This window comes from Hyla sarda, chromosome 3 (genome assembly GCF_029499605.1).
Source record: "Hyla sarda isolate aHylSar1 chromosome 3, aHylSar1.hap1, whole genome shotgun sequence".
Classification (NCBI taxonomy): Eukaryota; Metazoa; Chordata; class Amphibia; order Anura; family Hylidae; genus Hyla; species Hyla sarda.
This window is the reverse complement of record NC_079191.1, coordinates 179975284-179999650: the sequence shown is the minus strand read 5'-3', so window position 1 is coordinate 179999650 and position 24367 is coordinate 179975284. Positions and strand designations below refer to the sequence as shown.

The following is a 24367-nucleotide window of genomic DNA, read 5'->3' as shown; positions in this document are numbered from 1 at the left end:
TGGTAAAATGACTAATGTCACTGCAAAGTAGAATTAGTGGCGCAAAAAATAAGCCATCATATGGAATTTTAGGTGCAAAATTGAAAGGGTTATTTTCAAAAAGGTAAGGAGGAAAAAACTAAAGTGCAAAAACGGAAAAACCTTGAGTTCTTAAGGGGTTAATATGTTCTAGTGTGGATCTATAATTTATGTTCTAAACCCCATCCCTTATTGATAATATTGGTCTCAGTATACAGTTTTTGGTCAGTAACAATATAAAGGCGGTAAAATGCATGGTAATAATATTTATTTTTTTATACTGGTATTATCGGCAGTATACTGCTGTTATTTGGTTATTTAGAGGTAATTTTTTGTAAAGCAGAGGAAATAAAAATATATCCATGACCATACTCCCCAGGGGGGCACAAAAAAAAAATCTTGCCAGGGGTACAAAATAGCCTAGCACCGGCCTTGGGTGAAAAGACAAAGGCCCTGATTTACTAAGAGTAGAGTGTTTATTCTGGAGTAATTTCAATATCACTCGTCCTTTTTTTCAGGCTTTTTTTTTGCACATGTTGGTTATTTTTCTGTCGCACGTTTTTTTGGTGTCGCACTAGTCAATTGTGTCGCACAAACTCCGAGCTAAAGAAATTAGTTGTGTGAGTCAAAATGGTTTAGACTTGTTTGTTTAAAAATGTTTCCATGAATAAAAAGTGCAGTATTCATGTGTTATAATTGTTCAAACATTACAACAATTATCCTTGTTTATCAGCTTGGGTGTTAAATTGATTTAAACCTAATATTGCAAATGTATTAAAAAGAAAAAAATATATAAACATTAACTATCACAAAAGCATTCAATATTTTATTCATAAAAGTGTTTAACTGTAAAAAATGTTTTCAGGTTATAAAACAAGTTACTTTCACAAAAAACACAATGGCAAACAGTCCCTTGTTAGAAATTATTCCATTTTTGGAATTTCACTCGGCCTCTTGGCTGTCGGTTACTGTATGAGGCAAACTCACACTTTTTCTCGAGTGATTTTGGAAGTACTCTGAGTATTTTTTTTTTTTTTTGTAGGTAAAACTTCAATTTTTGCATAAAACACACCCATTTCAGAGTGGAAAAAAAAACACTCCGAGTTTTTTCTAAAGTGTCGGTTGTGCGACAAAAATTTGGTCGCATAAATAGTCGCACAGACGTTGCGACAAAAACTTAGGTGCAATAACCGAGAAAAAGAGTCGGTTGGACTTTAGTAAATGAGGGCCAAAATCTCCATTTACGCAAGGGGTAAAATAAGTAAAAAAAACTCTTATAATTTGTAACCCAATTTCTCCCGAGTACGGAAAGACCCCATATGTGGAAGTCAATTGTTCTGTGCACGCACAGCAAAGCTCAAAAGGAAAGGTGCAACATTTGACTTTTAGAAATTTGCTGGAAAATTTTTGGGGGCCATGTCATACTTACAAAGCTCCCATGGTGCCAGGACAGTGGAACGCCCCCTCATGTGACAACATTTTGGAAACTACACCCCTGAAGGAATGTAATAAAGGGTGCAGGGATCATTTATACCACACAGGTGTTTGACACAATTTTGCAACAGTGGGCAGTGAAAAATATAAATAAATAACTAAAATGTTATATATATATATATATATATATATATATATATATATATATATATATATACACACACTAAAATGCTAGTGCAACCCCTAACCCCTGGGGAGAGTTTAGAGTTTGACTGGAATAGTTATTGGATGTCATGTCGCATTTACAAAGCCCCTATAGTGCCCCCCTCATACCCTCAAGGAATCTAATAAGGGGTGCAGTGAACATTTGGATACCAACAAATTAACAAATTTATGGAAGAGAGGGCAATAAAAATAAAAAAATATCATGTTTTTTTACACTAACATGTTGATGTAGCGCCAACCTTTTCATTTTTACAAGGATTAAAATTAGAAAAACCACCCCAAAATTTGTAACCAAATTTCTCCCGAGTAGGGAAATACCTCATATGTGGACATAAAATGCTTTGTGGGTGCACAGCAGGGTTCAGAAGTAAAGGCACGCCATTGGGCTTTTGGAGAGTGAATCTAGCTGGATGGGACGTTGGTGGCCATAACAGTGAACCATGCCTTCCCCCATTTTTGGAACACTAGGCTGTGAATATGAAAATTTTAATTTTTTATTTTCACAAACCACTGTTCTAAAAATCTGTCAAACAACCATGGGGTCTTAATGCCCACTCCACCCCTTTGTTACATTTCTTGAGGGGTGTAATTTCCAAAATGGGGTCACATGTGGGTGTTTTTTTTTTTTTTTAGCTTTTATATCAGAACCTCGGCAACCATGAGTGCAAAAAAAACAACAATTTAGGCCTAAAATGTACATGGTGCTCTCTCATTCCTGAGCCCTCTTGTGCACCTGCAAAGCACTTTACATCCACATCCCCATTGGAAGAAATTGTGTTACAAATTTTGGGGGTCTTTTTTTTCTTTTACCTATTGTGAAAATGAAATATATGGGGCAACACCAGCATGTTAGTGTTCTGGTGTAGCCCCCAAGTTTTCCTTTTCATAAGGGGTTAAAAGACAAAAATCCCACAAAAATTTGTAACACAATTTCTATACCCCATATGTGGCAACCTGACTGTTGCCTTGAAATACGACAGGGCTCTGAAGTGAAAGAGCTCCATGCGCATTTGAGGCCAAAATTTGGGATTTGTACAAGGGTGGCTGAGATGCAGAGATTGTACAGGTCTTTCACGGAGGGGGTGGGCAGGGGGCGCTTCCTTCTTACATACGACTTTAGGGCGGACTTGCAACACTTAAAGTTGCAGAAATATATACCTTCTCTATAGGTGGTGGATATTTATGTTACTGACACAAGGGCAGCCACGGAGGTGCTGGATTTGCTAAGAGCTGAGCGCTTTTCATGACCATATTGTAAAGTGACATGTTGTACAGAACATCCCCACTCCAGTATTGCCTTATATTTGCTGGAAAAAAACAATGTAAAAAAGACAATTTTAGTGAGGAGTGTGGAGCCAAATTGTATTCATGTGCAGCCAACAAACCCAGGAATCAGTGGCTCATAATCATCCAGAACTTTGGTCCAGACAGGGCCACCTATATTGAGGGAGAGGGAAAATTGTACGGAGGACAAGGCTGCTAGTATAGGGGACAGTAAAAATTGTACAGGGGACAAGGTGGCTTGTATGGGAACAGGGAAAATTGTATGGAGGACTTCTACTGGCATTGACCTGCAGCACCGCCTTCACTGCATGATGATGGGGGGAAAAGGGATAAAAGAAGAAAAGTGGTGTTTTCCTCTTCTCCCTCACTTGCTAACTCTATGTCCGAGGCAAGCATGGCATTTGCCTCCTCTACTGAAAATACCTTATGGCGCTGTCTCCCAACATGGAGCCTCAGGCTGTTGTAAAACAACAACTCCTAGCATTCCTGGACAGTCAAAGGCTGTCCGGTCATGCTGGAAGTTGTAGGAAACACTGCCCACACCATAGTTTATTTTAATGGAGTGGCAGTAACAGTTTATAGCAAGTTTCCCACTGCAAGTTTGAGCTGTGGATTTTCTGCAGCAGACATAATTGAAGAATGGAATCTGCTGCCGATTTTCCACAGCTTGAACCTGGAGCGGGAAACTCACTGTAAACCCACCCTTATGAATGTGTCCTTTTACATTTTTGATGGGGGGGGGGACTACAACTCCCAACATGCCCTTTAGCAGTCATGGAGTTGTAGTTTTGCAACAGCTGGAGGTGCCCTGGTTAAAAAACTGCCCTGAACTCAGTGTTTCCCAACCAGTGGGCCTCCAGTAGTTACAAAACTATAACTCCCAGCATGCCCTTTGGAGGTGCAGTGGTTAGGAAATACTGCCACCCAATTGGCCTGGAAGAGTCGTTATTCACCGGACAGGACCCCCCTAACAGCAAACATCCCAGCAGCTGATCACTGCACGGTAAGGGGCGGAGATTGGAAAAATGCAGGGTGACCCTGTAAGGCTCAGGCACTGAGGGCGTACAGGTACACATGACGTCCTAAAGGGGTTAAACATATTTGCCGGGATATTACTGTGGTACATATCTCCAGGCGTACTACTGTGGTATAGATGCAGGGCTGCCACCTGGCTGGTATCTTACCGGCACAGCCGGTATTTTGGCAACCCTGCCGGTATTTTTATATTAAAAATACCAGCAATGCAATGGCCGGTATTTATCCAACCAATCCTCCAACTCCTGGAATGTTCCCGCCATATACTATACCAGTGTTTCCCAACCAGAGCGCCTCAAGCTGTTGCAAAACTACAACTCTCAGCAGCAAACGGCTGTCCGGGCATGCTGGGAGTTGTAGTTTTGCAACAGCTGGAGGCACCCCTGGTTGGGAAAAAGTGACCTATACTGTATACCAGTATAGGTCACCGAAGTTGACGAGCAAAAAAAAAAAAAAAAAAACTGTAAAAATCGCAATGCACTATATCTATTTATCAGTGGGTATGTAAGGACTGAGGGGTTTTCGGTTTTTGCACTTTCGTTTTTTCCTCCTCACCTTTTAAAAATCATAACCCTTTCAATTTTGCACCTAAAAATCCATATGATGGCTTATTTTTTGCGCCACCAATTCTACTTTGCAGTGACATCAGTCATTTTACCCAAAAATCTACAGCGAAACGGAAAAAAAATCATTGTGTGACAAAATTGAAGAAAAAACACAATTTTGTAACTTTTGGGGGCTTTCTTTTCTATGCAGTATATTTTTCAGTAAAAATGACACCGGATCTTTATTCTGTAGGTCCATATGATTAAAATGACCAAAAATACGTTATTTTGAACTTTGGAATTTTTTTGCGCGTACCCCATTGACCATGCAGTTTAATTAATGATATATTTTTATAGTTGGGGCATTTACGCACGCGGCGATACCATATATGTTAATTTTTATTTTTATTTACACAGTTTTTTTTATGGGAAAAGGGGGGGGGGATTTGAACTTTTATTAGGGAAGGGGTTAAATGGCCTTTGTAAACTTTTTTTTTTCCACTTTTTTTTTGCAGTGCTATAGCTCCCATAGGGACCTATAACACTGCACACACTGATCTCCTATGCTGATCCCTGCAGAGCCATAGCTCTGCATCGATCAGCGAGATAGGGGCTCGATTGCTCAAGCCTGTAGTTCAGGCTTGGAGCAATCAAACCCTGATCGGACGCCGCGGACACAGGTAAGGAGACCTCCGCCTGCGTCCCAGCTGATCGGAACATCGTGATTTTATCGCGATGTCCCGATCAGCCCGACTGAGCTCCCGGGAAGCATTTACTTTCACTTTCAGACGTGGCGGTCAACTTTGATCGCCGCGTCTGAAGGGTTAACAGCGCGCGGCACAACGATCGATGCCGCGCGCTGTTAGCCCAGGGTCCCGACTATGATTAGCAGCCGGGACCGACCCGGTGTGATGTGGGGTCACGGCGTGACCCCGTTTTTAACACCGGGAGCGGGCTTAGGACGTACCGGTACGTCCTAAGTCCTTAAGGGGTTAAAGTGCTGCTTTATACAGCAACTCACAAATTACATCTTCTATAATTTGCATCGTTGCCTTCTCCATCTGGTCCAGGCCATCATCACTATTTCTTCCACACACAATTCTTCACCGTTAAACCTGCAAAACAAACCTATTAGGCTGCGCACTTTTTTACATGGGTGACAGAGGGGTGTAGAAGAGGGTACATGGGTGACAGAGGGGTGTAGAGGGTGTACAGAGGGGTGTAGAGGAGTGTACATGGATGAAAGAGGGGTGTAGAGGAGTGTAATGGGTGACAGAGGGGTGTAGAGGAGTGTATAGAGGGGTGTAGAGGAGTGGACATGGGTGACAGAGGGGTGTACAGAGGGGTGTAGAGGAGTGTACAGAGGGGTGTAGAGGAGTGTACTTGGGTGACAGAGGGGTGTAGAGGAGTGTACATGGGTGACAGAGGGGTGTAGAGGAGTGTACATGGGTGACAGAGGGGTGTAGAGGAGTGTACATGGGTGACAGAGGGGTGTAGAGGAGTGTACATGGGTGACAGATGGGTGTAGAGTAGTGTACATGGGTGACAGATGGATGTACATGGGTGACAGAGGGGTATAGAGGAGTGTACATGGGTGACAAAGGGGTGTAGAGTAGTGTACAGAGGGGAGTAGAGGAGTGTACAGAGAGGTGTAGAGGAGTGGACAGGGGTGTAGAAGAGTGTACAGAGGGGTGTAGAGGAGTGTAAAGAGGGGTGTAGAGGAGTGTATATGGGTGACAGATGGGTGTACATGGGTGACAGAGGGGTGTAAAGGAGTGTACATGGGTGACAGATGGGTGTACATGGGTGACAGAGGGGTGTAGCGGAGTGTACATGGGTGACAAAAGGGGTGTAGAGGAGTGTACAGAGGGGAGTAGAGTGTACAGAGGGGTGTAGCCAGTCGGCGCAGCTTGCAGTTCCACGGCAGGCACGGGAGTCCGGCGCAGATGCAGCTCTTTCCGCCCTAGGGCACCATTTTCGGCTCACTGTGCCGCAAGGGAGAGGGGGACACAGGGGACGCTGTGTGCTCAGTGTGCACGCAGGCTTCCTTTCCCCACTGTGCCGTCAGTCATAAGCGCGCAGGCCGGGGCATTTAAAAAAAGATAAATAAATCACTGCAAAATCCCGCGGCACCTTGGGCAGTGCAGAACGGCACACACGTGTGCCGCGGCACCTCGGTTGGGAATCACTGCTATATATTATACTACTATATAGTCCAACATGCTGGGAGTTGTAGTTTTTTCATTTGGGGCAGCTGCTGAGCCACAGGCTGTATCAGGGCATGCTGGGTGTTGTAGTTAGTAACTAAAAAAAAGTGATCAAAAAGTCCCATTAAAAACAAAATGGGAACCGTTAAAAACTACAGATCGTTGCGCGAAAAATGAGCCTCAAACTTCTCTGTATAAGGAGAAATAAAAAAGTTATAGGGGTCAGAATAGAACAAAACTTCCCCCGCATATGTGTATCCTGTGATGTCACGCATATATAATTAATTATGTAAATTAGTATGGCCTGTATTTTTTTGCAAGAAAGGTGGCAACCCTATATAGATGTGAACCAGCCCATGTGGCTGAGATTTATTAGCAAGTGTTATTTTTAACATTCCATGATTTGTATACCTTCACAATAAAGGGCTTATACTTCATCCGGGTGCTGGAAAAGTAGTGTGTATTTTTTTAACCTCTTAAGGACGTAGGGCGTACCTGTATGCCCTACGCCGGGTCGGTCCCGGCGGCTAATGATTGCTGGGACCCTGGGCTAATAGCGTGTGGCACCGATCGTTGTGCCGCACACTATTAACCCTTTTGACACAGCAATCAAAGTTGATCGCCGCGTCTAAAATGAAAGTGAAAGCTTCCCGGCAGCTCAGACGGGCTGATCGGGACTATTGCGATAAAACCACGATGTCCCGATCAGCTAGGACGCGAGCAGAGGTCCCCTTACCTTGCTCCGTCACCTCCGATCGGCGTTTGATTACTCCAGACCTGAGATACAGGCTTGAGCAATCGACCGCCTATAACACTGATCCATGCAAAGCTATGGCAATGCAGGGATCAGTGTAAAAGATCAGTGTGTGCAGTGTTATAGCCCCCTATGGGAACTATGACACTGCAAAAAAAAAAAAAGTAAAAAAAAAGTTAATAAAGGTCATTTAACACCTTCTCTAATAAAAGTTTGAATTGCCCCCCTTTTCCCATAAAAAAAAAAAAAAAAGGTGTAAATTAAAATAAACATATGTGGTATCGCCGCGTGCGGAAATGTCTGAGTTATAAAAATATATGATTAATTAAACCACATGGTCAATGGCGTACGCGCAAAAAAAATCCTAATTCCAAAATAGCGTATTTTTGGTCACTTTTTATATAATGAAAAAATGAATAAAAAATGATCAAAAAGTCCGATCAATACAAAAATGGTACCGCTAAAAACTTCAGATTATGGCGCAAAAAAATGAGCCCTCATACCGTCCCGTACACGGAAAAATAAAAAGGTTATAGGGGGTCAGAAGATGACTTATAAATTTTCCTGCATATAGTTATGATTTTTTTCAGAAGTAATACAAAATCAAACCTATATAAGTAGGGTATTATTTTAATCATATGGACCTACAGAATAAAGAGAATGTGTCATTTTTACAGAAAAATGCACTGTGTAGAAACGGAAGCCCCCAAAAGTTACAAAATTAAATTTTTTCGGAAATTTTGTCGCACAATGAATTTTTTTCACGTTTCGCCGTGGATTTTTTGGTAAAATGACTAATGTCACTGCAAAGTAGAATTGGTGGCACAAAAAATAAGCCATCATATGGACTTTTAGGTGCAAAATTGAAAGCGTTATGATTTTTAGAAGGTGATGAGGAAAAAATGAAAATGCAAAAACGGAAAACCCTGCGTCCTTAAGGGGTTAATCAGGTCACGACCCTCAAATAACATAGTCAGGTGACCAGAGTGACCCATGTGTAATAGGTATGGCACTACCTGTGTGAAGAGCAGGGTCCCGGGCTCAGGCATGAAGTAAATACTATGTACAGTGAGGAGGAGGAGGAGATGAGGCGGGACCTGGGGCTGGACACTTACACCGGGGGAGGGAGAAGCAGAGAGACGTGGGACACAGAGACTTGTCCTGAATGAGAACGAGCTAGAGGGAGAGAAGGCAGCCGCAGGCTCCATAAGACCGAGCGAGGAGGGGAGAGAGCTGCAGCCATGCCCGGGAACGGGATGGAGCCCAGGGCTCTGAAATACGAGCAGACTCTGGTGAGTGGTATAGGCGCGGAGCCGGGATGGAGCCCACCCTGTGTCACTATGACGTCCCTGCAGCTTTTCTGTAAAACCTCAGCTTTCAGTGAGTGTGTACACTATATATGACTATGTACACTACATGTCCGCCCGACTGCAGCCTTCATACCGCCCCCACACTGCCCTCATCACCCCTCCAGCTGCAGTGTTTGTCTCGCCAGCTGTTTCTGAAACTACAACTCCCAGCATGCCCTGCAGCTAGTGCTAGGGGATGTACAGGTTGCGGTGCCAAACGAAAACCTGATTTGCAAAATCGAAGTCCTGTCAGGGAATGCTGGGAATTGTAGTTGCACGTCTGTTCAGGAGCCACTGCTGTATGTAGTGAGCCCTCATTCATATGACAGTAGTAGCAGCATGTTATATTGTAGTACCAGGTCTACATTTCCCTGTGATCCCTGCACATTACTTCAGCATGTCACTGGAGAAAAGAGACTTTACCCCTGCTCTGGGATCATATACATACAGCAGGGTTTCCCAACTAGGGTGCCTCCAGATGTTGCAAAACTACAACTTCCAGCCTTCGGTTGTGTGGGCATGCTGGGAGTTGTAGTTTTGCAACATCTGGTTGGGAAACCCTGACATACAGTAAAAGTATATCCTTTATGGCTGGACTACAACCTGTGGCTCTTCGGCTGTTTCAAAACTACAACTCCCAGCCTGTCACTTTCCCAAAAATAACATCCCACATTTCTATTCAAATGAGTATATGAAAAAACTTGAAAAATTTGAACACAGAATAATTAGTGACTATTTTTCTTGAGGTGGTTCATAATGTAAACTTTTCCTGACATTAACATTGATTACATACTGATTAAATAAGCCATTAAAGGGACTTCCTGGGATTGATGGCCTATCCTTAGATTGATAGGGGATAAGTTTTAGATCGTTGGGGGTCTGATCGCTGGCACCCCCCGCTATCACCTGCATGGGACCCCAGCTCTCCCTGGGAACAGGGAACGTTGACCCCGCACGAAGCAGTGGCCGACATGCCCCCTCCATCTCTATAAGAGAGCTGGAGATAGCTGAACGTTCCCAGGGAAAGCCGGGATCCTGTGCAGCAGATTGCGATGGGTCCCAGTGGTTTGACCCTCCGCAATCTAAAACTTCAAAGGATAGGTAATACGTTTTTCTGCATGATAGTTCAACTATAACACCTTAAAGGGGTACTCTGCGCCTAGACACCTTATCCCCTATCCAAAGGATAGGGGATAAAATGTCTGATTGTGGGGGGCCCGCCGCTGGGAACCCCTGCGATCCCACCTGCAGCAGCCCGGAGCTAAGTTCGAAGCTGATGAAGGGCAGTGCAGGGGACGGGGCATCATGATGTCACGGCCCCGCTCCCCACGTGACGTCACGTCCGTCCCCCTCAATACAAGTCTATGGAAGGGGCGTCACACCATCCCTTGCACAACCTGTCATCAGCCTTGGAGAAAACTTAGCTCCGGGCTGCAGAGGTACCAGGCTGCTGCAGGTGGGATCACAGGAGTCCCCAGTGGCGGCCCCTCCGCGATCAGACATCTTATCCCCTATCCAAAGATGTCTAACAGCAGAGTACCCCTTTAAGGACACAGCCCAATTTAAAGGGGTACTCCGGTGAAAATTATTATTTTTTTTTTATTCAACTGGTGCCAGAAAGTTAAACATATTTGTAAATTACTTCTATTAAAAAATCTTAATCCTTCCTGTACTTATTAGCTGCTGAATACTACAGTGGAAATTATTTTCCATTTGAAACACAGAGCTCTCTGCTGACGTCATGAGCACAGTGCTCTCTGCTGACATCTCTGTCCATTTTAGGAACTGCCAGCAATCTGTGCAGTGAGGGCTCTGTGCAGTGAGAACAAGCAAGGCTCTGTACACTGAGGACAAGCAGGGTTCTGTGCACTGAGGACAAGCAGGGTTCTGTGCACTGAGGACAAGCAGGGCTCTGTGCACTGAGGACAAGCAGGGCTCTGTGCACTGAGGACAAGCAGGGCTCTGTGCACTGAGGACAAGCAGGGCTCTGTGCACTGAGGACAAGCAGGGCTCTGTGCACTGAGGACAAGCAGGGCTCTGTGCACTGAGGACAAGCAGGGCTCTGTGCACTGAGGACAAGCAGGGCTCTGTGCACTGAGGACAAGCAGAGCTCTGTGCACTGAGGACAAGCAGGGTTCTGTGCACTGAGGACAAGCAGGGCTCTGTGCACTGAGGACAAGCAGGGCTCTGTGCACTGAGGACAAGCAGGGCTCTGTGCACTGAGGACAAGCAGGGCTCTGTGCACTGAGGACAAGCAGGGCTCTGTGCACTGAGGACAAGCAGGGCTCTGTGCACTGAGGACAAGCAGGGCTCTGTGCACTGAGGACAAGCAGGGCTCTGTGCGCTGAGGCTCTATGACATGCTCCCGGCTCACACATCAGGATAATTGACAAGCCAAGAGCCTGCACAGAGCCCTTTTTGTCCTCACTGCACAGAGCCCTGCTTGTCCTGCCCTCGCTGTATTTGGACTCCTCATAGAGACACACAAGCAATAGCTGCAGGGACAGCATTTTTTCACTCAAAAATATACAAACTTTTTAATCAATGAATATTACAAATATACATATAATAGTATTATCTACTTTATATCAAAAGTTTTTGTTAACGACAGGGGTTAAAAGGGTTATTCCAGGAAAAAGCTTTTTTTTTTTTTATATATATCAACTGTCTCCAGAAAGTTAAACAGATTTGTAAATTACTTCTATTAAAGGAGTACTATGGGCCCTTTTTTTTTTAAATTAACTTTAACTCAGCTGCCTACGTTCCCCCGTTGCTCCGATGTCAGTGTCCCGTTCTCTAGTCCCTGTCTTCTTCCGCTTTCTGCGGGTAGGTGAGTCACGCTGCTCTCAGTGTATCACCGGCCGCAGCAAAGTCCCGCTGCGGCTGGTGATACGCTGAGATACGCTGCGTGACTCACCGACCCGCAGAAAGCGCAAGAAGACAGGGACCAGAGAACGGGACACTGACATCGGAGCAACGGGGGAACGTAGGCAGCTGAGTTAAAGTTTGTTTTGTTTAATTTTGCAGCCCGGGCACAGAGGGCTAATAAAAAAAATGCGCCTTAGTACTCCTTTAAAAAATCTTAATCCTTTCAGTACTTCTGAGCTGCTAAAGTTGAGTTGTTATTTTCTGTCTAAGTGCTCTCTGATGACACCTGTCTTTGGAACTGTCCAGAGTAGAAGCAAATCCCCATAGCAAACCTCTTCTACTCTGTGCAGTTCCCGAGACAAGCAGTGATGTCAGCAGAGAGCACTGTTGCCAGACAGAAAAGAACAACTCAACTTCAGCAGCTAATAATTATTGAAAGGATTAAGATTTTTTAATAGAAGTAATTAGCAAATCTGTTTAACTTTCTGGAGCCAGTTGATATAAATAAAAGTTTTTTCCTGGAATACCCCTTTAAGGGTGCGTTCACACGCTATTACTAGCAGTGTGTTGCCTGCTGCTGGAATCCCGCTGCGATTTACGCTACCATTGATTTAAATGGGTCCACAGACAGTCTACAATAGTGTCAGATTTGCGGACTGTTTGTGGACCCATTCAAATGAATGGTAGCGTAACTCGCAGCAGATTTCCTGCAGCAGGCAACACACTGCTAGTAATAGCGTGTGAACGCACCCTAAAGCAGATTTGTCATAAGATCCGATCCATCAAAACTGATGACCATCCTATAAAGAAGAGTGTAGCCACTACTGAGGTCTTCGTCATGCAGCTTGCATGACCAAGAGAAATGTTGTTGAGTCTCCCTCCTCAAGGGCTCGGAGGTGGGTTGTACTGGTTAGGTGCCCAGAACGCTCTTTAGAGTGTTTCTGGCTCCTCTTTTTAACTATCCCCTTCTAGCTCTAGCGTCCTATCAGAAGACTGCTTGCTTGAACTATCGGTCATAGCTGAGAGGAGGGTCTGGGGATACTCTCAATGTATAGCGCTCTTTCCACCTAACAAGTAGCTATTGCCTTCTGGGCATTATCGGACACAATCAGGAGCTTGAACAACATGTCTACACTCTGCTCCCTGACCTCTTTATAGTACTGTGAGCTGTTTTAATAGCTCAGAACTGCTTACAGGTCCACTTTAAGGGTAGGGTCACACGTAGCTTATACGCTGCGTATTTGACACTGCATATTTCTGTGGCAGTAAAGTCTATGGGAGTAATAATAAACACCCATAGACTACAGGTCAGTTTCTTTTTTCCCCTCCTGCAAAACAACTGACACAAAACAAAAACCTGACAGAACCCATTCAAAGTCAGTTGGTGTCCTTTGTGCAGTGGACTGTCCAGCTCTGTTTGTCACTAAAAACTGACTCTGCGGTGAAGCTCCTGAACGGCGCTCCAGGGCAGATGTGAACTCTTAGCTGTTGGCATTTGTCACCTGTACTGATCTTCCAAGTCTTCATTTATACGGTGCTTGTGGAGTGACTACACATCTGTTATGTGGCATACAAAAGCTTGTGTTGTAGGTGCCACATCAAGCGTTATTGGGGGAGTTTTTTCTGTTCTTTTTCGGGTACACACTGAAGTAACAGACCAGACAGAAAGTGCTAAGCATTCTGTGAGCCCTATGGTGTGCGGTTTCATTGAAGCACATTATCAATAAAAGTGAACATCAATATAAGACACTTTCATCATAGTTGCAGGTAATTATTTGCTTGAAGAATTAGCCATATCCTTTCAGCTAATAATTCACTAGTTCAAGTTTAAGACTTTGTTCTTGCTGATAGTGTCCTTTTAAAGTTCAGCATCTGGTATTAGGCAGGGTTCACATCATGTTTGTGTCCTCCATGGGATGGATGCATCAGCAAAATGTCAAAATTGCATGCCAACATACACAGACCGGCGTGGACCCCATTCATTTCAAAGGCCTGATTGTAGTCAGCTAGTGGCTACATTTGGGTTATTTTCTAGGCTTGCATTAAGGCACTTTTTTTTTTAGCCCAAGACAAAACTTGGAGCATTAGGGGTACTCTGGTGGAAAACATGTTTTTTTTTTTTTTAAATCAACTGATGCCAGATAGTTAAACAGATTTGAAAATTACTTCTATTAAAAATCTTAATCCTTCCAGTACTTAATAGAGGCTGTATACTACAGAGGAAATTCTTTTCTTTTTGGATTTCTTTTTTTTGCCACGGTCACCTCTGTCCATGTCAGGAACTGTCCAGAGCAAAAAAAAAGTTTTCCATCGGAGTACCCCTTTAAGTATAGGTTGTTTTTCTTTTGTGTGTGTGTATATATATATATATATATATATATATATATATATATACACACACACACACACACACACACACACACACACACACACACACACACAAAATCCCTTTTTAAAAAATGGTTGTCTAAGAAGTTGTTTTTATTTTTTTAGATATATCTCGTGACGTTTCCCAGTCCAGGCTTGTTACCGCTCCTTCATGGTTCCTGTCCTAGGGGGAGCTACCCATTCAATCCAGTTCCTCCAGTGATTTGCTGAGTGGGATGTTCCTGCTGAGACAGGAATCGGGAAGAACCAGGACATTCATGGGATTGGGGTGGTCAGTGTAGGCCCAGGTAGTGAAAAATGCAGAAGTTTATTTGACCAAAGTGATAAATGCAACATTTTGGCAAACCAGTGCCCTTTTCAAGCACAGTGTTTGCTGAAACATCACACTTCTTATTTTGGTGGAATAAACCTCCCCATCCTTTTACTACCTGGGCCTCCTGAATTTGCTGTGACTACACCTCACCTGATTAATTGACCAGTTTCGTTACAAAGTTACATGCAAAAAATAAGCTCCCATACAACTCTGTATACTGAAAAATGAGAAATGGTCAAAATGGAAAAGAAAATTTTAGAATTACTTATTTTGTTAAAAAAGTTTGAGGTTTTTTTTTAAAAGCAGTACAATAATAGAAAAGTATGTAAACATGGGTATAATTTTAATCGTATTGATTCACAGAATAAAACATGTTAGTTTTACCGTAACATGTACAGTGTGAAATTGAAACCCTCCAAAATTTGCAACATTTCAGTTTTCTTTTCAATTTCCTCTCATAAATAATATTTTTTGGGGTTTACCATACATTTTATGGTAAAACTAGTGATGTAATTCAAAAGTACAATTAATCGTGCAAAAAACAAGCCCTCACATGGGTCTTTGAATGGAAATATAAAAGAGTTATGATTTTTAGAATGCGAGAAGGAAAAAAACAAAAATGCAAAAATAAAATTGGCCTGGTCCTTAAGGCCAAAAATGGGCTGTGTCCTTAACCCCTTAACGACGCAGGACGTATATTTACGTCCTGCGCCGGCTCCCGCTATATGAAGTGGGATCCCGCCGCGATCCCGCATCATATCGCGTGGGTCCCGGCGCTAATCAACGGCCGGGACCCGCGGCTAATACCACACATCGCCGATCGCGGCGATGTGCGGTATTAACCCTTTAGAAGCGGCGGTCAAAGCTGACCGCCGCTTCTAAAGTGAAACTGAAAGTATCCCGGCTGCTCAGTCGGGCTGTTCGGGACCGCCGCGGTGAAATCGCGGCGTCCCGAACAGCTGATCGGACACCGGGAGGGCTCTTACCTGCCTCCTCGGTGTCCGATCGACGAATGACTGCTCCGTGCCTGAGATCCAGGCAGGAGCAGTCAAGCGCCGAGAATGCTGATCACAGGCGTGTTAATACACGCCTGTGATCAGGATGAGAGATCAGTGTGTGCAGTGTTATAGGTCCCTATGGGACCTATAACACTGCAAAAAAAAAGTTAAAAAAAAGTGTTAATAAAGGTCATTTAACCCCTTCCCTAATAAAAGTTTGAATCACCCCCCTTTTCCCATAAAAAAAATAAAACAGTGTAAAAAAAAATAAAAATAAACATATGTGGTATCGCCGCGTGCGTAAATGTCCGAACTATAAAAATATATCATTACTTAAGCCGTAAGGTCAATGGCGTACACGCAAAAAAATTCCAAAGTCCAAAAAAGCGTATTTTGGTAACTTTTTATAACATTAAAAAATGAATAAAAAGTGATCAAAAAGTCAGATCAAAACAAAAATCATACCAATAAAAACTTCAGATCACGGCGCAAAAAATGAGTCCTCATACCGCCCCGTACATGGAAAAATAAAAAAGTTATAGGGGTCAGAAGATGAAATTTTTAAACGTATAAATTTTCCTGCATGTATTTATGATTTTTTCCAGAAGTGCGACAAAATCAAACCTATATAGGTAGGGTATCATTTTAACCGTATGGATCTACAGAATAATGATAAGGTGTAATTTTTACCGAAATATGCACTGTGTAGAAACGGAAGCCCCCAAAATTTACAAAATGGCATTTTTTTTCCGATTTTGTCGCACAATGATTTTTTTTCCGTTTCGCCGTGCATTTTTGGGTAAAATGACTAATGTCACTGCAAAGTAGAATTGGCGACGCAAAAAATAAGCCATAATATGGATTTTTAGGTGGAAAATTTAAAGGGTTATGATTTTTAAAAGGTAAGGAGGAAAAAACGAAAGTGCAAAAACGGAAAAACCCTGAGTCCTTAAGGGGTTAAAGCGTACCTATCAGAGCCAACAAAAAACACATTTTTTAATATATCACTCAGTACCTAATCCTGACCATGTGCATAATTTTTATGTGTCTAGCACCTTTATTTATATTTTTATTGCACTTTTAATTTAGCTCACTAGTCTGAATTCCTCTCAAAGGGAGGGGGCGTGGCCTCACTGTACAGGTCTCCGCCCCCTCCCTCAGTATGCTGTCTGCTCACATCTCCCCTAGCATTAGCAAAACTACAACTCCCAGCTTGTCCTTACTGACAGTAGCGGGACACAAGCTGACAGTGGGAGGATATTTCCTCCAGCTTTGAGCCCTGCGCTCACAGCTGTCAATCAAGGAAGTGTGTCCGTGACGTAGGTGATGATGCATGGACACAGCAGGACTAGTATGTGTCCAAGCAGGCAGGGGGGGGGCAGTTGTTTGACTGGCTTTTTCAGTATGAAATACTGAAAATTTTCTAATGAAAGCATTTGCAAAACCTATTGGATTTGCATGCTTTACAACATATCAAAAGTTTTTGTATCTGACAGTGCCCATTTAAGGAATTAAAGAGTTAAATTCTATAAAAAAAAATCTTAATCCTTCCAGTACTTATCAATTGCTGCATGCTCCAGAGGAAGTTGTGAAGTTAATTTCAGTCTGACCACAGTGCTCTCTGCTGACGCCTCTGTCCATGTCAGGAACTGTCCAGCGCAGGAGAGGTTTGCTATAGGGATTTGATTGTACTCTGGACAGTTCCTGACACAGACAGGTGTCAGCAGAGAGTACTAGAGTAGGTCAGACTGAAAAGAAAAAAACTCAACTGCCTATGGAGCATGCAGCAGTTGTTAAAATAATGGAAGGATTAAGATTTTTTAATTGAAGTAATTTACAAATCTGTTTAACTATCTGGAACCAGTTGATTTGAAAAAAAAAGTTTTCCATTGGAGTACCCCTTTAAACATATTTGCAAATAAAGTAATTATCAGAACTCAATTGTTTTTGAAAGGCTGCCCTCCCAGTATAGGCTGGATGCTGTCTTCTTTTCTGGTTATTGCTATGGGATATGCCCTGTAAGTACGCTGCTCAAAAAAATAAACAACACAATGTAACTCCAAGTCAATCACACTTCAGTGAAATCACACTGTCCACTCAGGAAGCAACACTGATTGACAATCAATTTCACATGCTGTTGTGCAAATGGAACAGGCAACAAGTGAAAATTATGGGCAATTAGCACAACACCCCCAATAAAGGAGTGGTTCTGCAGGTGGTGACCACAGACCACTTCTTAGTTCCTGTGCTTCCTGGCTGATGTTTTGGTCACTTTTGAATGCTGGCAGTGCTTTCACTCTAGTAGTAGCATGAGGCATAATCTACAACCCAAACAAGTGGCTCAGGTAGTGCAGCTCATCCAGGATGGCACATCAATGCAAGCTTTGGCAAGAAGGTTTGCTGTGTCTGTCAGCGTAGTGTCCAGAGCATGGAGGCACTACCAGGAGACAGGCCAGTACATTAGGAGACGTGAAGGAGACCGTAGGAGGGCAACAAACCAGCAGCAGGACCGCTACCTCTGCCATTGTGCAAGGAGGAGCACTGCCAGAGCACTGCAAAATGACCTCCAGCAGGCCACAAATGTGCATGTGTCCTCTCAAACGGTCAGAAACAGACTCCATGAGGGTGCTATGAGGGCCCGATGTCCACAGGTGGGGGATGTGATTACAGCCCAACACCATGCAGGACGTTTGGCATTTGCCAGAGAACAACAAGATTGGCAAATTCGCCACTGACACTCTGTGCTCTCACAGATGAAAGCAGGTTCACACTGAGCTAATGTGACAGATGTGACCGAGTCTGGAGACGCTGTGGAGAACGTGCTGCTGCCTGCAATATCCTCCAGCATGACCGGTTTGGCGGTGGGTCAGTTATGGTGTGGGGTTGCATTTCTTTGGGGGCCGCACAACCCTCCATGTGCTTGCCAGAGGTAGCCTGACTGCCATTAGGTACCGAGAGGAGATCCTCAGACACCTTGTGAGACCATATGCTGATGCGGTTGGCCTTGGGTTCCTCCTAATGCAAGACAATGCTAGACCTCATGTGGCTGGAGTATGTCAGCAGTTCCTGCAAGAGGAAGGCATTGATGCTATGGACTGGCCCACCCGTTCCCCAGACCTGAATACGATTGAGCACATTTGGGACATCATGTCTCGCTCCATCCACCAACGCCACGTTGCACCACAGACTGTCCAGGAGTTGGCGGATGCTGTAGTCCAGGTCTGGGAGGACATCCCTCAGGAGACCATTCACCACCACATCAGGAGCATGCCCAGGCGTTGCAGGGAGGTCATATGGGCACGTGGAGGCCACACACACTACTGGGCCTCATTTTGACTGGTTTTAAGGACATTACATCAAAGTTGGATCAGCCTGTAGTGTGGTTTTCCACTTTGATTTTGAGTGTGACTCCATATCCAGACCTCCAGACCTGATTTCCATTGATATTTGTGTGATTTTGTTGTCAGCACATTCAACTATGTATGATTAGGATGTGTTATCTTAGTGTTCCCTTTCTTTATTTGAGCAGTGTAGTTCTCTCTTCTGGTCAGGCATGCTCAGTTCTCCTAACACAGTGAGTATACAGCCATATAGACTACAGCATACAGCAGCTACACTGTATGATGTTCACTTACGTACTTACAAAGTCTGGCTGAATATTCACTGGCCATTATAGAGAAATATACATTATTAGTATGTACCAATATAGCTGTCTATAATACAGTTTGTAACACTAAAATCTATTGGCAAAAGGGGAAGAATATGTTTCACTATAATAAGACTGTATGCTGCGTGAGAAGAGATAACTTTACCATTATGAAGATTAGATTTTCCTAACTCATGACTTACACTATACATCACAGAACTGAGCATTTGCTCTAATGACTGCTAAGAAATAAAGTTTCGAGCAAATCATGTGACAATCCGAAGCTCCACCCACCACACAGGTTTTCATATGAAAAGGGGGGAATATAAAAAGAAAGCAGAGACAAAAAAAAAAATGGTCATATCTACATTATGTTTCAGAGGCAGACATATATTTGCATTCAACCAAACAAAGATATTTAGTTTGCTGTGGAAAGTGGTACAACCCCTTTAAGGGAAAAACCCCTTTAAGGGAAGGGTCACACACAACATATATGTAGCATATTTCACGATGAATATTGAGAAATACGCTGCGTATTCTTCTGTTAGCTGACTGCAGCAGCCATGTGTGATCAGTGAGGTTTGGAGGCAGGGCTGCGCACCAACATAACTGTGACACGCAGCCCTGCCTCCATACCTCACTGAATACACGGCTGCACAGCGGATTTTACGCAGCATTAAATGTGCTGCATATAAGTGTTGTAAAGGTTAGTCTCTTCAGTGACTTGACCATAAAGGTCTATGGGGATAGGTTGCAGATGTGCAGCAATCTTCACTGGTTTTAGTGACGTTGTAATATACATTGAGTGATGGCCGCTTTTATTTTACTACCAACAACACAACCCTATCTAGCATACAGCAGGACTGTTGTATCATGAGGGCAAGGGACTGACATCAACTGTCCTCAGTACCTGTCGCTGGTTAGTTTAGTACATTTTACTGTATTGTAATAAATGTGGGTTGTTTGTTACCCTCTACATTTTTCTATACAGTAGTCCCTCAAGTTACAATATTAATTGGTTCCAGGACGACCATTGTATGTTGAAACCATTGTATGTTGAGACCATAACTCTATGGAAACCTGGTAATTGGTTCTGAAGCCACCAAAATGTCATCCAAAAATAGGAAAAAGTGAGGATTAAAGAAAACTAAGTAGATAATTAATATAGATAAAGAAAATCCTTACATATAAAAGTAATAAAGATCTGCTGGAAGCTGTAAATCACTGTCTATGTCAGTGTTTCCCAACCAGGGTGCCTCCAGCTGTTGCAAAACTACAACTCCCAGCATGCCCGGACAGCTGTTCGGGCATGCTGGGAGTTGTAGTTTTGCAACAGCTGGAGGCGCCCTGGTTGGGAAACAATGGTTTATGTAGAGGACAGGAGCTTCTTCGGGGTCCTGTACAGTACACACAGTGTTCCAAATGGAGCTGCCCTTACTTGGTGTCCAAAGGAGCAGCTAACCCTGGCACAGGTAAGGAGTAGTACAGAACATGTAGTTCCTCCCTGTACTGTAGGAGGCGTTACCAGACAGCCATTCAGTGCATGTACTTCAGTAATAGAGGTGATTTGCCAGTAAAATGCCCATTCTGTTTGGTCAGTTCCTCCAGTTGTGACAGGTATCACAGATCTGGAATGTCCATAGTATTGTATGTTGAGTCTGGTTTCAAGTTATGATGGTCCAGAAAAGACTATTGTATGTTAAGGCCATTGTAAGTTGAGGGATCACTGTATAATACATTGTAAACTGTATCTGCCCGAAATATCCCCTCAGCTGTGCCTGTGTGTCTTCAAGGTAGGAGGCACAGTGAAACCACAGGAGTGGTAAGGGGCTATCATTTCTACTTTCTTTAGCTGTGTCTGTGGGGTATCTTATTCCCACATAATGTGGGAGGCACAGATACAGCTGAAGTAAGAAGGAATGATAAGTTGTAGATTGCTAGAAAACTGTATTAGGGCGCATTCACACCATGTTTTCTTCATACGGTTAGCGGATCACTATCTGACTCCGGTCTCTCATTTAAATGAATGAGATGTGGACTGAGATCTGGGAGCGCATGGTTTTGACATTTACCAGCCGGACCCTGCCCGCATCTCACTCGGGATATAAATATGAGTGAGATGTGGGCCGGGTCTCGTATTAATGAGCTGACCGGAGTCGGATAGTGACTCCAGTTGGCTCGTTTTTGCCCTGTATCCAGTTTTGTTGCCGGACTGAAAACCGTCGTATGCTACAGTCGTATGCCACAAAACCGCATATGGGGCAAAAATGAGCTGTCTGACTATCTGACTCCGGTCGCTCATTCAAATAAATGAGATATGGGCCTGGTCCGGCTGGAATACTGGAGCACCCGGTTTTACATACCCCAGCCAGATCTGGTGACCGTATGAAGATAACGTGTGTGAATGCACCCTATGGCTACATACACATCACGATTTTGCAATATGGTTTTGTATCAGTTTTTTTCCCCAAACAAAAAACTAACAGAACCGTATGCAAAATTGTGCATTATAAAAGCCGTATGCAGTTTTTATATTTGTGAAAAGTCAGTTGACAGCTGCCCACAGACTCCCGCAGCAGGGGGTACTACTACTCCCATCATGGAACAGAATGGTTTCCATGATGGGAGTAGCAGTTCCCCCGGCTGCAGGAGGCTGTGGAGACTACATTTTTGCATTTTTTTTTTTTTTTTATAACATCATATCCAGAAAAAATTAAGTAAAAAAAAAGCAATCCAAAGGTCCGATCAATACCAATATTATACCGACAAAAACACCAGATTACTGCGCAAAAAAGAAGCCATCATACAACCCAGTATATGGAAAAATAAAAATGTGATAGGCGTCAGAAAATGGCAATAAAAAAAAAAAAAGTCAGACCACAAGGTGAATGGCGTAAAAAAATAAAAAGACCAAATTTGCTAAATTGCATTTTTTTAAATAATTTTTTTTCCAATTTCACTTCACAAATTTTTTCTTGGTTTTGGAGCATATGTTAAGGAAAAATGAAATTTGTCATTACAAAGTACCATTGTTCCCGCAAAAAACAAGCCCTCATATGGGTCTGTAGATTGAAAAATAGAAGTTATGGCTATTATAGGGCGAGGAGAAAAAAAACTAAAGTGCAAAAACTAAATAAACTAATAAAGACATTTTTTACAGACTATTTTGGTTGAAATTATTTTGAGTAACAGGTACAAGTAGATATTTAATCCCTTGGACAAGTAGTTTTTTTTATAACATTTCCACACCCCTGTCATGACAGCCTGCACATGGTTCCTCTGAGGCAATGTAAGGATGGAGCTTTAATGTCTTTAACTTATATGTATATAAACTTATGGCTTCAGTTGTAAAAATACATTTCTATTTTTACATTGTTAATTAACCCCTTCCTGCTATGGGACATTTGCATACGTCCCAGCACCCGACATGTACGCTTGCTGGAACGTATGCATACGTCCTCACATCTCCTGCTCTGCCACGGGCAGCTCAGGAGATCACCGGCGGGACATGGCTGTCAATTACAGCCAGGGATCGCGCCGGTCCCGGCAGCATTAACCCCTTAAGGACGCAGGGTTTTTCAGTTTTTGCACTTTAATTTTTTCCTCCTTACCTTTTAAAAATCATAACCCTTTCAATTTTCCACCTAAAAATCCATATTATGGCTTATTTTTTGCATCACCAATTCTACTTTGCAGTGACATTAGTCATTTTACCCAAAAATTCACGGCGAAATGGAAAAAAAAAAATCATTGTGCGACAAAATCGAAGAAAAAACACCATTTTATAATTTTTGGGGGCTTCCGTTTCTACGCAGTGCATATTTAAGTAAAAAAGACACCTTATCATTATTCTGTAGGTCCATATGGTTAAAATGATACCCTACTTATATAGGATGGATTGTGTCGTACTTCTGGAAAAAATCATAACTACATGCAGGAAAATGTATACGTTTAAAAATTTCCTCTTCTGACCCCTATAACTTTTCAACGTACAGGGCGGTATGAGGGATCATTTTTTGCGCCGTGATCTGAAGTTTTTATCGGTACCATTTTTGTTTTGATCGGACTTTTTGATCACTTTTTCTTCATTTTTTAATGGTATAAAAGTGACCAAAAAGAGGCTTTTTCGGACTTTGGATTTTTACGTGTACGCCAATGACCATGCGGTTTAATTAACAATATATTTTTATAGTTCGGACATTTACTCACGTGGCGATATCACATATGTTTATTTTTTTTTAATTTACACTGTTTTATTTTTTTATGGGAAAAGGGGGGTGATTCAAACTTTTATTAGGGAAGAGGTTAAATGACCTTTATTAACATTTTTTTTTTTTTTTGCAGTGTTATAGCTCCCATAGGGACCTATAACACTGCTCACACTGATCTTTTACACAGATCACTGGCGTGTATTAACACGCCTGTGATCAGTGTTATCGGCAATTGACTTCTCCTGCCTGGATCTCAGGCACGAAGCAGTCATTCGCCGGACGGACACAGAGGAGGCAGGTAAGGTCCCTCCCGGTTTCCTGTATGCTGTTCGGGACGCCGCGATTTCACCGCGGCTGTCCCGAACAGCCTGTCTGAGCAGCCCAGATACTTTCACTTCAGACGCAGCGGTCAGCTTTGATTGCCGCGTCTGAAGGGTTAATACAGGGCATCACTGCTATCGGTGATGTCCTGTATTAGCTTCGGGTCCTTCGTCGTTAAGGAGTTAACCCCGTAGATGCCGTGATCAATCCTGATCATGGCATCTATGGTGTTGACAGGGGGAGGGGGCTCCCCCCGTTCACCAACGGCGGAGCCGCGATATGATCGTGGGTCACCATTGGTTGCTATGGCAGCAGGAGGTCAGATAATGACCTCCTGTCTACCTGCTACAGAAGCAATAATACAGACATTCTTGAAACAAGTCTTAGGCTGGGTTCACACTATGTTTGTAGTGTACGGAAACCGGATACGGCTGGGGGAGCAAAAACTCCCGTATCCCAGTGGGATCCGCCCGAACCCCATTCATTTCAATGAGCCGACCGGAGTCAAAACGCTGACTCTGGTCGGCTCATTTTTGCCCCGAATACGGTTTTCTGACCGAACCTAAAACCATGGTATACCACGGTTTATAGGGTGCTTTAAGTTTAAAAACAGAAGCAATACTCCATCCTTTATTCATTGTAAAAACCAGTGATTATACGTTAGTCAACAGAGCTACCTTATAAGCAAACATCTATTTTTAACATTTTCTGCCTTTGTAAACTTTCCATGGAATAATGCTCATTGTGTATAGTGAACAAACAGTAGCTACT

General features: G+C 43.1%; 1 protein-coding gene across 2 annotated transcripts in view; it reads left to right on the top strand.

The window, feature by feature from the left end:
- Positions 1 to 8636: 8636 nt before the first annotated feature.
- CLCN2 (chloride voltage-gated channel 2) overlaps positions 8637 to 24367 on the top strand; it is a 189884-nt gene continuing 174153 nt past the window's right edge. For both annotated transcript variants that reach the window (XM_056565666.1, XM_056565667.1), the window contains exon 1: positions 8637 to 8794. In XM_056565666.1, the coding sequence (XP_056421641.1) occupies positions 8744 to 8794 (51 nt within the window). In that variant the 5' untranslated portion in view covers positions 8637 to 8743. The remainder of the gene's footprint in view (positions 8795 to 24367) is intronic.